At 34.6% G+C, this 13936-nt stretch overlaps 1 protein-coding gene across 1 annotated transcript in view; it reads left to right on the forward strand.

Moving 5' to 3' along the window:
• Nucleotides 1-13936, forward strand: part of LOC149785286 (condensin-2 complex subunit D3-L-like) — a 203629-nt gene that overhangs the window by 86204 nt on the left and 103489 nt on the right. The window contains exons 17-20 of the mRNA XM_089979161.1: nucleotides 3099-3266; nucleotides 9078-9211; nucleotides 10704-10819; nucleotides 12006-12119. Of these exons, the coding sequence (XP_089835287.1) occupies nucleotides 3099-3266; nucleotides 9078-9211; nucleotides 10704-10819; nucleotides 12006-12119 (532 nt within the window). The remainder of the gene's footprint in view (nucleotides 1-3098; nucleotides 3267-9077; nucleotides 9212-10703; nucleotides 10820-12005; nucleotides 12120-13936) is intronic.

Genomic DNA, 13936 nt, shown 5'->3' on the forward strand with positions numbered 1-13936 from the left:
TATCCCGCATCGTGTCACCTTCACTTCCGATAAATTTTAATTGTTAGAAAGTGATGACTGAAAGGATGTGGAAATGTACCCTCCCATATGCTGTGGGGATCTAGTCACTCCTGGTCCCAAACCTGTCACTTTTACATAAATAGCAAAATAGACCAAACCTTATAGATTGGTGATGTCTGTCTTTTTATCCAATCATCTGCTGGCCTAGTTTCAATCTAGTTTAAGAAAGATAAAAGATGTCTGTTAGCAGTAAATACCATTGTGAAAGAACCATGCCTCTGCCTTCACTTTGAGATCATGGGTATTTTGTAGTCATTTCAAGCATGATGTGCACACATGAATGCACAGCGTACCTGTCTACATTCCAAAATGTTCTTCTCTGGTCTGCTTATTTTCATTATTTTACCTGTGTATATCTTAACCTTTGGTTTGTGTCAACCTGTGTGTCACTGTTTTATTCAGAGTCTCTTAAGTTGATATGTAAATGCAACACGAAGAATACTGCATTCTTTAATCGAATTTTGCTGTGAATATTATTTTGCTCTCCAGTGACCTACACTGCTTCCACAATAACTCATGCAATGGGGTCTAAAATCATACTGCACTGTAGGTACCAAGCGACCTACATAAAAACTAATAAGGGATGGAAATCGACAGAGGGAGATGAATGTATGGGATAGCCAGGTTACATTGTTGAATACTCATTTTATAATCGTGTTAAAATTAACTTGAATAAATATCTCTTTATAATAGTGTAGGTTGTTTACTTAATAAATTACCACTAATTTCAGGTAATTTACTATAACTAGACTGAAGAAATCACTGATATTTTGGGGGGGGGTTCTGTATACTTAACATGCATTCTGCTAAACACTGTATAACATCATTGCTTTTTGTGTTAAATTGGGTACATAGTAGTTTTATTTTTCATTCAAACTTAGATTTCTTTTCTCAAAACAGATTGATATTCATTTCGAGAAACGTTTAAACCGGTTGTTTTCATTTTTTTTATTTTTCTATCACTAGATAGATTGAGAGAGATGTTTAACTACAGTAGAATGTAAAAACAAATTACAAAGGTTAATACTTCCCATACATAAGTTTAATGGGTCTTAAAAAAAATTACAAATGCAAATGAGAATACGAGAATAATTGCAGTTTATGACACTTGACAAATATCACTTCACGTTTCACTACCTAATATGCCTATCATATCTCTCCTGAGAATATGTTGGTGCTGGAATATCCAAACTTTTTGCCATTTTCTCTGCCTGGGCCTTAAGAATTGTTCCAGAGATGGGAACATCCAGTTTAGTTCACATTGCTGTAAGAACTTGCTGTATTTAGCATCATTTAATTCTTTATTGTTTTCAGTCTGAGCCCATTTTTATTTGAACCATCATTAGAATCAGCATTGTGCATGTAATCCTGAAATTTCTGCTAGTCCTTGAGCCAACCTCTGAGTTTTGACTCATCGTTTTTGAGTTTACTACAAACTTTCTATCTTGCTTCACTGTTACGAACCGTAGTTATGATACAAAGCTTTTTATTCACTGAGTATGCCATTTGCTTCACTCCTTTTCTCTCCAGGATCACATTTAGGATAAATTACTGCTAGATAGATATATATATATATATATATATATATATATATATATATATATATATATATATATATATATATATATATATAATTTGAACCATTTTATTGTACCTCCATTACTTTTTTTCGTAAAAGAAAACATACTTAATGTGATAACACTACACAGTCTCTTTTAATTGATTCTTATAATGCCACAAACACACCCCCATGTTGCAAATGAAAACACAGCTGGCATTCACAGAAGTGCTCACAGATATCGATGTGACAGTCAATTGACTATTTTCATGTTTTAATGGAAGAGAATATGCCATTATTATACTGTTTACATTGAAATAAATTAAAAGATCTAAACATGAATTTCACCTGACCAGACATGTTTAATTGGTGTTTATTTTGTTTCTTCAAAGTTGCCACCTGTTAGCATTTACCAGAATTTTTCATTGCTTGCTATTTTGCCATATATTATTATTTACAGTGTAATGAGAAAATATTTTTCGGATAAAGTCTAACAAAATATGTTTTTTCTTATTACAAACTGGAGAATTTCACAATGTTGATTCTGACATCTTGGGCACTAACTACCATTTTTAATGATAAAAAAATAATTTATCAAAGTTTCAGTTACCCTTTCTGGTCATGATTTTCCTCAAATTCAACACATGGGGCCAATTTTTTAAAATATTTTCTTTTCTAAATAAAAGAAGGATCTACACCAGACACCGAGTTATAAGCAGGTTCGTGAGTTGTCAGTGTGCTAGTTATCGAGGGAGCAATATATGTTAACCTTTACCTTTGGCCCAGTTTTTCAAACACTATTGCTTGCAGACAGTATCAAGGTAGAGCATGGAGAAAACTACAATACATCTGTTAAAAACGGGTCACCATGACCAATATTTTTGGTTCTAGTGATCTCCATTAAATTTTTCAACGCATTTGCGTGGACACTGTGGCCTGTAAAGTAATGTAACCAGATGTGTAGATGAGTACTACAGTTTGGACACATCCTGCCATATTCATGTCACAGTTTTTCTTCTTTTTTTTGAAAGAGAAGATTCAAAGGTCTCACTGATGTGCCTAAAATTACTTGCTAAATACATTAAATTTTAATTAAGCTTAAATGATAATTTGCCATCTTTAGCTGTCAGATTTTTAAAAAAATATTTCAAGGTAATACTTTGAAAATAGACTACAATACAAATGTTTTTAGGGGTCAAACTAATTTCACAAGAATGTTTGATCTTAATAGATTTGTCTGTTATTTAGTGATTTCATGAGGTGGACTTTATCTAGTGGTGGGCAGTGCTTTGGATTAGAAGTTTATTTGTTGTCCCACTGTAGTTCTTGTGTTTATACCCATTACCTTGCTTACTTTACAAGAAGGCTCGCATCAACTTTTTTTCAATGGTTTAGTTCATTTGTTACACTAGTCTTTATAACCTAAAAGCTGTGTATGTTCTGGATAAATTGTAAATTCACTATTGTTCCTCTTTTTCAGTCCTTTCTAAGGAGGTTCAGTCTATCTCTAATCAGTCAGAGCAATCGATCCAACAGCAGTCCACTATAGAGTCAGCTGTGACTTCCATTCCAGATGAGAACACTGGTGTTATCAAAAAGGGCCAGACTCCACTACAAGGGATTGACCTCACTCCTGGTTTTGATCCAAGTAGGGAAGGTTTAATTGATATTTATGGCCATGTTTTAGTGTTGGAGATATTTTTACACCTTCCATCTATCTCTATCCATTTGTCTGACTGTTTGATCATGTTTCATTACATTACAATAACTGTCTTTGCTACCTCAGAATCCAGCCCTCCCCCCAAAAAACGTAAAACATTTTACTGTCTATATATTATATAGCCAAAGGGAAGTAACTGTTATGGATTAGCTCCTCCATCTACCTGCTAGGTGGCCATCATTATACCTGGATGTTCCAGTTTTTACTTTCACCTTCATGCTGTAAAGATATCGATATAATCCATTAAATTTTTTGCTTAAATTTCAAGTTTCAAATCATCCATCTCTTATTTTCACTGGTATAGGGACTGCTCCGGGGGCCTTTTGGTTAGAGTGTCTGCCATGGATGCGGGAGGTCGTGGGTTCGATCCCAAGCCGTGTCATACCAGAGATTTATAAAAAATGGTTCTAACAGCTGCCTCACTTGGCGCTCAGCATTAAGAGGTTAGTGTTAGGACTGGTCGGGCTGATGTGTCAAGATAATGATTTGTTGATTTCTCGTGGGTTTGATCCTTGGCTGAGTCATACCAAAGACTTACAAAAATGGTACTAACAGATGCCTCGCTTGGCGCTCAGCATTAATAGGTTAGTGTTAGGACTGGTCTGCCTGGTGTTAGGATAATGTGACTGGGTGGAACATCATGCTACATGTCTGCAGCATGATGCCCCAGTGCTAGACATCACTATAAACTGCCACACTGCAGACATCATAGCAATATGACTGAAAAATTGTTAAAGCTACATTAAAAATCCAAATCACACACACACACAGACTGGTATAGCAAATCCAAATTTTGTTTTATATGGTACAGTGCTACCCACTTATGTCGACAAGCCACCTATTTCGACAAAAAAGCAAAGTCCCAGTCCCTTTGTCTACTAATACTTCCAAAATTGTCATGCTTATGTTGACGTCAAAATAAAAACGTACATGTCGACAGAAGCCCTTGTTCCCAGCTTGAACAGATCGTTTGTTTTTTTATCATTTATGTCAACAAGCTGCCAGTTCCAACTCATACTTTGTTCAACAATTAGTTGATCTTGCCGACAGGCTTTAATTTTCCCGCCTAATTATTTATGTTGACCAGCTGCCAGTTCTGACCCATACTTTGTTGAACAATTAGTTGATCTTGCCGCCAGGCTTTAATTTTCCCGTCTAATCAATTATGTCGGCATTCGGCCAGATCCAACCTTTACTTTGTTCAACAATATGTATTTGTCATTAAAATCTTTTACTGCTACATGTTTTTGTGTTTTGGGAGAATTCATAACTTGTTATCTCCGGGATGTATTTTAAATGTTTACCACTTGAGCTGACATTGTTACAATATTGTATTGTAAAAATCATTTCTCTTAATATTTCATTAGCATGTGTCAATGTATACAATATTATGCCTTCATTAATCATGTGAGCCGCATATCTCTTGTTCACTTTTATGTACATTTACTGTTTAAACCAACTTATTGACAGGTTTTCATTTCCCTGTGAATAGCCCCATCCCCTTGGTAGCCTCAATAAGATGGGAACAGACTGACCAAAATCTAGGACAATTTAAGTACATGTACTTGAAGCATGTAAATAACAACTGTGCAACCATGTGCTAATGCCACCATTGAATATTGTAGTGAATGTTTTTCATATCAGGATGTGACCGATGCAATATTTTATTGTGGATTTTATTACACAAAGGTAACCAAAATGTAATTTGTCAATATACAAGTGTATTTCACACTGGTTTTGTCTTCATGTACTCAAAATTTCCATTGTTTGTTATCTCAAAGTGTAAATGCTACTCACTGACAACAGGTCACACCTTACTGACGAATTTAACTTGTATCTTTTTTCAGACACGCCCCCCAACACATATCTCGTCATAAACGGGTAGGACTGTATAAACAATATTTTTGTGAATGCCAGTGATTGTTTTTCTTCATATTTCTGTCATACAATTTGTTATTATCGGGGGGGGGGGGGGCATGGCACATATAGAGGTAGGATGCTCAGCAGTTCCTCATACTCTTGCCTACGTGATCAGGTAATGTATTTGATGGAGAAAGCAAATTTTGTGTGTAAATTATGTATCTCCGATACTACTGAGCTGATCACATTACATATAATCCCTTCTCTGCAATGCAAATATCCTTTAAGGTTTTGCTCAAGTAAAACCTGGTTTATCCAGGTATAGCAGTAGCCACCTAGCAGGTCGAAGAGGAGTTAAAATGTAAGAGTTGCTTCCCTTTGTCTATGTATACTATATAGACAGAAAGATGTTTGTTGTCTTTCCAGGAGGGCATGATTTAGAGGTAAAAGAGAAAGTGAACCTAATGCAGATCTGTCAAGTGTCATGATTTATCAGGGAATATCCCAGATTCAGATGGCAAGAAAAAGTATACTAAAAACCATATTGCTGTGACACTACTTTGTGTATCCTCCAATCAGATGATTATAGTCACACCGATTTTTTTTTAGTGCATCATATTCAATTTTAGGTGTCCCCTTGTTGATCAAAATGATTGTTACCCATTTGTGTATTTTGTACAACGATTGACAAATAAAATTACCTGCACAAACTGTCAATTTACTCTGGAAAGACTCTCATTACTGATCATATCTTCATTTATCATGTGAATTGAAAAATGAAGCTGTTTGTGTATTTCACTTGCAAGGTCATGTTCCAAAGCATGTTTGTTTTGGATTGGCCATTTGATTGCAATGCCCACTAATCATATTTGGGGCCCCAAATGGTCTAAAGCGCTCTCCATTACGGATCACTGCCATCTTACCTCTGCGTGGGTTCGAGTCTCAGATTCAGCCAATGTGGGTATGTGAGAAAGCTTGCCAGTAGCTTCTCGTGGGTTGGTGGTTCTTTCCTGGGTTTTTCCTTTACCATTAATACTGGCCGCCATGTATAGCCTATCGTGTGCTGAAAAATGGCGTTAAACCCTACAACAACAACATCAACAACTAGTCCATATTTTGTATACTTGTGCCAACCTTGTATATAAAGCAAGTTCTCATTCAACATTAGGAAGAGGGGAGAGGGAATTGTAAAGTTTGGGCCTTTCTAAAGATAGAAAGAAAATGAGAGGTAATATATCAAAACATTTGAGAAGGAAATTCAGTCTATGAAATTTTGGTGGGCAAAATTTTGTAGGTTATAAAGCTTGGAACCAAGAATTCTAACTAGTTCTCATTAAATAAGAAGACAAACTTTTTACATGCAGATTTTGGTTCAGATATTTGGTCTTAGAAATTAAATCACTTATTTCAAAGCACTTAATTTGCCCACATTATATTGTTAACAATTGTGCTGAGCCTTTGCAGGAAATATGAATTTATGATACAATCTTTTTAAATAATGAGAAAACACCCAATATGTTTGTATTTACAGGTACATTTCTGTGCTTAAAACTGCATATGTAAACTGGTAAAGAGAATAATTCTCTTTATATGTCATCCTGACAAAATAAGTATGAGAAAATACTGAATAAATCTGCACTGAATTTTTAACTTGTTTAGGTTATTGCTTTGTATCCCTATTGCTATAGTCATTTGAACCCCTTACAGCTTCAAAATCTGGAAAATCTAATATCCTGATTAATTTCAAGACCCTTGGGATTACAGTAATTTTGCACATTCCCTGTTCAGTGATTAATTTTCAATCATTTTCAGTTAAATCTGGTAATTAGGTATTCTTCATTGCCAGTATCAACAGTCGCCATTGTGAAGTTGATTTGAAACTTGTTTGGTTTGTTCAATGTTCAGCTTATTATAACAAATACATTTGTTAATAAAAAAAACATAATTTGGACAATGCACATTAGCTTGAGAATGAGTTTAAGTGTAAAGTCCATTACAGAAAAAAATACACTGAGGAATTTTGTTCAATCCAGTTTGAAAGATGATGTCATTGTCTACCTCAAAACCACCCAGAGAGACCCTGTCCCTGATTTAGTTTTCATATAGCTGTCAGGTCCACTAATGAAACATAATGTGATCAGGTATTGTTGGAGAAACATGATTTCTATTTCAAACAGGCTGAATAGATTTTTCACAAAAATGTGAAAATATTGTCTCAGCCTTTTTGCATTGTGTATGGAACAGCATCTACATTTCTGTGCATCTGTTTGTCTCCCTTTTTTTAATGCTCTGTAATGTTCAGGCTACTTGAGATTAAGGGATGAAACTTGGTACACTGCCAAATAATTGGCAGTCATGTCTTTAAGATTAAGGTCACAGTTTGATAATAATAAAATATTATTCACACTTTCCTTTCTATTCTAGAAATTACTAGCCATTTGATATTAAGGGATGAAACTTGGTATACTTACACATTAGTAGAAGGTTTATATTAAAAACCACATTGTGGAACCTATATTCAAGGTTTAGGTTATGACTCGATGTGTTAATTTTCATCACATTTTCCATTCCAGTTTAGAGCACTTTGAGATTTAGGGATGATTCATCATCATTATAAGATGTCATTGGGGTCCATTTTTAGGATCAAGGTCATGAAATCTAAAGTTTTTTGTTGCACATGTTTCTGCTCAGTAACTTCTCCAACATTATTAGAGGGTGGGTCATGAATCATTTTAAGTTTTTGCTGGCACTTTAAAGCTGTTTGAGGTCATTAGAAGGTGTGTTGCATACCTAATTTTGGTCTAAAATCAGGGTCAAGGACACTACATATATTTAATGTTGTCTATCAGACCTTTTTTCTTCTCTATAGCTTTTTACCATTTCAGATTAAAGAATGATACTTGGTATATTTGTACATCATGATTACAAGGTGTTATGAATCACATTTTAGGTCATATCTTCAAGGTTAAGGTCAGCAGCCCAGTATTTTAAGTTTTCCAGCACTCATTCCTTTCAGCTCTATACCTTTCAGGTCATTTGAGATTAAGGAATGAAACTTGGTTTACTTTTGCATCATAATTAAATGGTTTGTCCTAAACCACATTTAGGGTCAAGGTCACAGCTCAGTTTTTGAATTCCTTTTGAAAAGTAAGGAATATTTTACTTTTGCATTTGTCCTATGGAATATACAGTATTTTAGTAATTTCCAATGTTTGTACCATTCTTTCAAGGCAGTCTTGTATGTTGTGGATTCCTTTATTTTTTTGGGTATCTCGTTTTATAGTTTTGCAAGAAAAAAGACTTTATAGGTAGTTCTTACATTTAACAGTGAGTGGTGGTGATATTTTTATGTCACACTCAAAAGAAGCAAATAATGTTGCCCTTGTTATCCTTTCATTCCATCCAGCTTGTTACGGTTTGCATTAGATAATTTCTCCTTAATTCACGTGTGGATCATTTTACATCTGGTCTTTAAATTTGTGGTTTTAACAGTTATCAAATTCATGAAAATTAGTATCCAGAAATGAAAGTGAACTCTCAACTTCTTCCTTTGCTAACTTGATAGGAGAATGGCACTGACAGGGATGCCAATCATTTTAGATTTTGTGGAAGTATTCCAAGTTTTTTTTTTTTTAAATGCTGCATTCCAAATTGTATTGACATCTTAATTTGTTTTTCAAAAGATTGTTTGAACAGGAGCTAATTGGAAAGTGGTCGGGAAAATGTGCTTTAGCACCATTTTATGGGCTGGTACACTGAGTATAACGTCTCAATGTGACAAAAGATGCAGTATTATTGTAGAGAAGATTGCTACATTTTATGAATGCATGGAATTGCATCTTTGTACTAAGATTCAGTGAGTTTGATGGAATGTTTCAGATTTAGAGGACTCTGAGGGTGTTCTGTCAATGCTCAGAAGAAGATGTGGAGATGAGAAGGTCAATGTCCGCAAGTCTTCCCTGCAGGCAATAGAGCGAATCGTTCGTTTTGAGGCCCCCAACTACAGGAAAAAGGCATGTGGAAACAATTCATATTAGCCAGTTTATAATTTAGGTTTTGATACTAAAATATTTGTTCTTTGTATCATTGTTTGATAAGTGACACATGCTAAACATTGTGAGACAATGGTCATGATATCATGCTAAAGACTTTTACAAAAATACGGTACTAACTGCCTTGCTTGGAGCTCTCAGCATTAAGAGGTTAGTATTATGACTTGTCTGCCAGATGTCAGGATAATGTGACAGGGGAACAATATGCTACATGTCTATGACATGATGCCCCAGTATTAGACATCACTGTAAACTGCCACACTGCAGACATCAGAGCAATATGACTGACATTTTTTGAAGCTACATTAAAACTCCAAATCACACACACACATACGTACTTTATAATAGCTGCACAGAGCTTTAGATAAGCAGTCTATTTATGTGGTTTATACAGATTGATTCACAAAATACATATCATTTTTTATTTAGAGCTCTGCTATGTATATAGTTTTCTTTCTATTATATTTAGACAATTACTACTATTGTTATTTTTATTATTATTATTATATTATTATTATTATTATTATTATTATTATTATTGTCATCATTTTTAACATCATCACACTAAATGTACAAGTTGATCAGGGACATTGAGATGATATTAAATATTTTTAGTTATCAGTTGGCTCAGGTTGAAGTCCAGCTTTATTCAAGGTGAGACCATAAATTATTCTAACTGACTGGGAAATACTTTGTAAAAATATTAGAATGTTCTCATGGGCTCACCTTAAAATGAAATGGACAATAATGTTTACCTTTTTTTGGACTTGTTTGTGAAAATGATAAAAGCTAGCACAAGCAAAGTACGTCTTCCCAGGATTGACTGTAAAAGGGGTTACCTTCTTTGAAATGAGGGATTTTTAGGTTAATCTTCCTCAGGATTGACTGTAAAGGGAGGTTAACCTTTCTCAGGATTGATTATAAAGGGGGATTAATCTTTCTTAGGATTGACTGTAAAGTGAGGTTAATCTTTCTCAGGATTGACTGTAAAGGAGGGGGTAATCTTTCTCAGGATTGACTAATGGGAGGTTATTCTTTCTTGGGATTGATTATAAAGAGTGGTTAATCTTTCTCAGGATTGACTGTAAAGAGGGTTTGATCTTTCTCAGGACTGATTATAAAGAGGGTTAATCTCTCAGGATTGACTGTAAAGGGGGGTTAATCTTTCTCAGGATTGACTGTAAAATAGCTAAATGAGTATTTAAAAATTCATCAGATTTGCATAGATTGAAGATCATAGACTCCTTATGTCAAATACATAAAGAAAAATGTGTTAAAATTAATTCCCAAGATTTACCGTAATGAAATGTTCAGAACTTTTGTGATAACTGAATTAGAGTGTTATGACAAAATGAGCAATAAGACAGGATTAACCAAATGTTTTTACATACCAGAAATGTGATCATGCCCACATGCTAAGTTTTGGATATGGTACATTTTTGTTTTTGCATAGGATCTGGAGATTCTGAGGGATCGCTGTCGTGACCCTGCTCTCTCAGTGAGGAAACAAGCCATGATGTCCTTGACAGAACTTCTCCAGGGGTACCCATTTGACAGTCATCTTCAGAGGTATCAAGCCTTGAAAATTTTGAGATCTCAAAAATATTCTTTAGACTATATTCTTACCCATGCGACTGAAACAATTTTGCAGGCCTTGTTTCTGGCAAGTTATCTCAGGTCATCGATTCAGAGTTGCTTGTTTGGATTTCTTTGTGAGAATCATGTACTTACAAATTTCAGCAATTTGATACAATGTAGAACAGGGTTTCTGCATCATTCAGAAAGTCTGGAAAAGGTCAAAAATGTGAAAATTGCTTTTCCATGTCTTCAAAATGTCTGAAATTGAACAAATATCTTTAAAAAAGTCTTAAATTTTATTTATTACAGAAACTGGTAATATGACTGCTCTTTGGCTTTGAGGAAAAGTTTTAGTACGCAGATCAAATCATGTACTTTATACCATTTCATCTCTTCACATTTTACTTGAAATTTAAAGCCTCATTAGGTCATCAAATTTGTCACATTGTTAGGTCTGGAAATTTTAATTTTTTGGTCTGGAAAAGGTTTGAAATCATTTTATAAATTTGTGGATACTGATTGGCTTGAACACTGTTCAGATACCATTGGTTGCTCAAACTTGTTTTAAGACTCAGCAGAAAGTAAAAAATGACATTAAACTTCACATAAACTACAGATCTCTTGAAAGTAATTTACTTGCTCCCTTGGGTGTTAAGAGTTTCTACTCTATATATAAATGACAACCCTGAGCTGTGGAGCATTAAGATGTCTGGCTATTGCATGTCACCAATCAAGAGCACACATCTTTGAACTGAAATAACTTTATATTATGTGAATGATTCATATAACGGTTTGATCAGCCAATGGATTTACAATAATGAATGTAGGGGTTTGCAGAAGACCGTGTATAACCCATTGGCTGGGAGGGATTTCTTTTTCTCAAAATGAGCCTCAAGACAAATGTTAATATGTATGCAAGGAATTGTGTTTTGGTTTTAGAATTAGTCCAGAGTTTATATTGCTTTTTGGTTAGAACAAAAGTGACAATGTTTAAGGATAATTAGTAAAATTAAACTGATCTGTATCTAGGTACTGTTATATCCTGGTTGAGAAAGGCCTTTATTGGTTGAATGCTGAGTCTTTGAAAGTACTTTGTATGATATCAGAGTGATAGGTAGAGGTGCTTGATTTTATTTAAGCTAATTGTTTTTGCTATAGCTTCATATCTACCTTTCAGTGCATGGCTGGATGGGATTTTGCCACTCGTCATTGATAGGGAGACAACTCTGCAGGATAAATGCCTGGAAATTCTTGAAGAAGTTATTCTGGGCAACATTGTGCCATTCAGCAGGTATTTTTTGTTGTCTTGTAGCATTGTTAAAATACAAAAAACTGATACCATATTAACTTTGTATATAATCCTTGCTTTAGAAAGAAAATAGTTTTGGAAGGGTGTGTGCTGCAAGGGTCACTTTTATCCTTTAGAGAATGTTCCACAATAGAAAAAAGTGTTTCCAGATAAACATAATATTTTTCTTTGTAATCTGCTGTGCTAAATCTCCATTTGTTTTTCTTGTCACTTCTGTCTTGACAATTATAGAAAGGATTATTGCTTTTGTGCCAAATATAGCAAAGATTACTTCTTTTGTGCATTAATACTGGCCGCCATGTGCTGAAAAATGGCGTTAAATCCTACAACAACAACAGCTTATGCAGTTTAATAGAAATATTTCTGCAACCTGACTGCTTCTATTTAATATTGGGGAACAAAATTTTTATGTGCATTGGAAACAAAGTCTCCTTAGATTACACAGGTAATTCTTGCAGTCACTTTGAATTTTGCCAAACTGAAAAGAACAAGAAGAATGTTGTCTTTTAGACCTTTCACCAATATGGTGTTTGTTAAATGGGAACAACAAATGTAAACTTCTGAAGGAGGGTATCAAGGGAGAGAGGCTACTCATAGGGAAGTGAAAACTTGTCACCAAGTTTTGTATTAAGGATAAGTAAAACTTGTAATTTTGTAAAACACTCACAAATTCCAGAATAGAGTAATGCAGATTATCCTGCAGAAAATGAAACTTGCATGACACAAAATATTTGGTTCCAATCACCGATAACTTTGGAAAACACAACAATCAATAAATTTTAATTGCTTTTATACCCGTTTTGGTGCTGATTTCTTTTGATGAAGGGTGGATTGTTTTTATAAAAGGTTGTAGCTGGCTTGTTTTGATGACAGGTGCATGTACTATTGAAGTCACCATGAAAACAAACCTCCAAGGACCAAACATGTGTTCATTTGTTGATGTGACAGCAGCATTAAAGCCTAGAGTTGAAACTGGCAGCTTGTCAACATAAAGAATAAGAAAACAAAGAGTTTGTTGAAGTTGAGAGTGAGAGCTTCTGTTGAGATGTACAGATATTTTTATCTCGTCAACATAAGCATGACAAATTTTATAGTACAGTAGTCCCCCTCTTATAAGGCCACCCCTAATGCAGCAGGGAAGTGGCCTTATAATGCGGGTGGCCTTTCTAGAGAGGGATGACAAATGCGAATAGTAAACACATATGAAAAAAGTCACAAGTACATTTAATTTTAAATATTTTATATTTTAATTAAAAAAATCACATGCATGATGTGAAATAAATGTAAAACAAACTTTGTCATCATTTGCAAAAGAATGCTATGAATAACCATTGATACAGTTTTAAAACTGTCTTTTTAATTATGTTACAGTTTACATCACGTCACTTTGTTGGTAACAGTCTAAAAAACAAACCAGTCTCATCACATTAAAAATATCCTTGCTGTCATATCCCCTGCATATATCGTTTAGTCTTTTGTTCCAATCTTCGACAACTTCATTATTAACATCAGCTGATTCACCGCTAATGACAGAACACTTGATATTGTGTCGCACTTGAAATCTGTGCAACCATCCGTTACTTGCGGTAAAGTCGTCATATCCCAGTTCAACTGACAAAATTTTTGCTTTTTCTTGTCTTTCAAATCAGGATACAAACGTCTCCTGGCTCAAACAATCTTCCTTTCTCCGTCCATTTCACCTTTCCACTTCTGCATAATTGTTTCATTGTCTTTCACGATATTGTTTATCTGAGTCTTCCCGGCGTTAGTTTTCTGCAAGGATCCTCGACGAACCCCCA

Source organism: Sinohyriopsis cumingii, chromosome 13 (assembly GCF_028554795.1).
Source record: "Sinohyriopsis cumingii isolate HCF-2022 chromosome 13, ASM2855479v2, whole genome shotgun sequence".
Lineage (NCBI taxonomy): Eukaryota > Metazoa > Mollusca > Bivalvia > Unionida > Unionidae > Sinohyriopsis > Sinohyriopsis cumingii.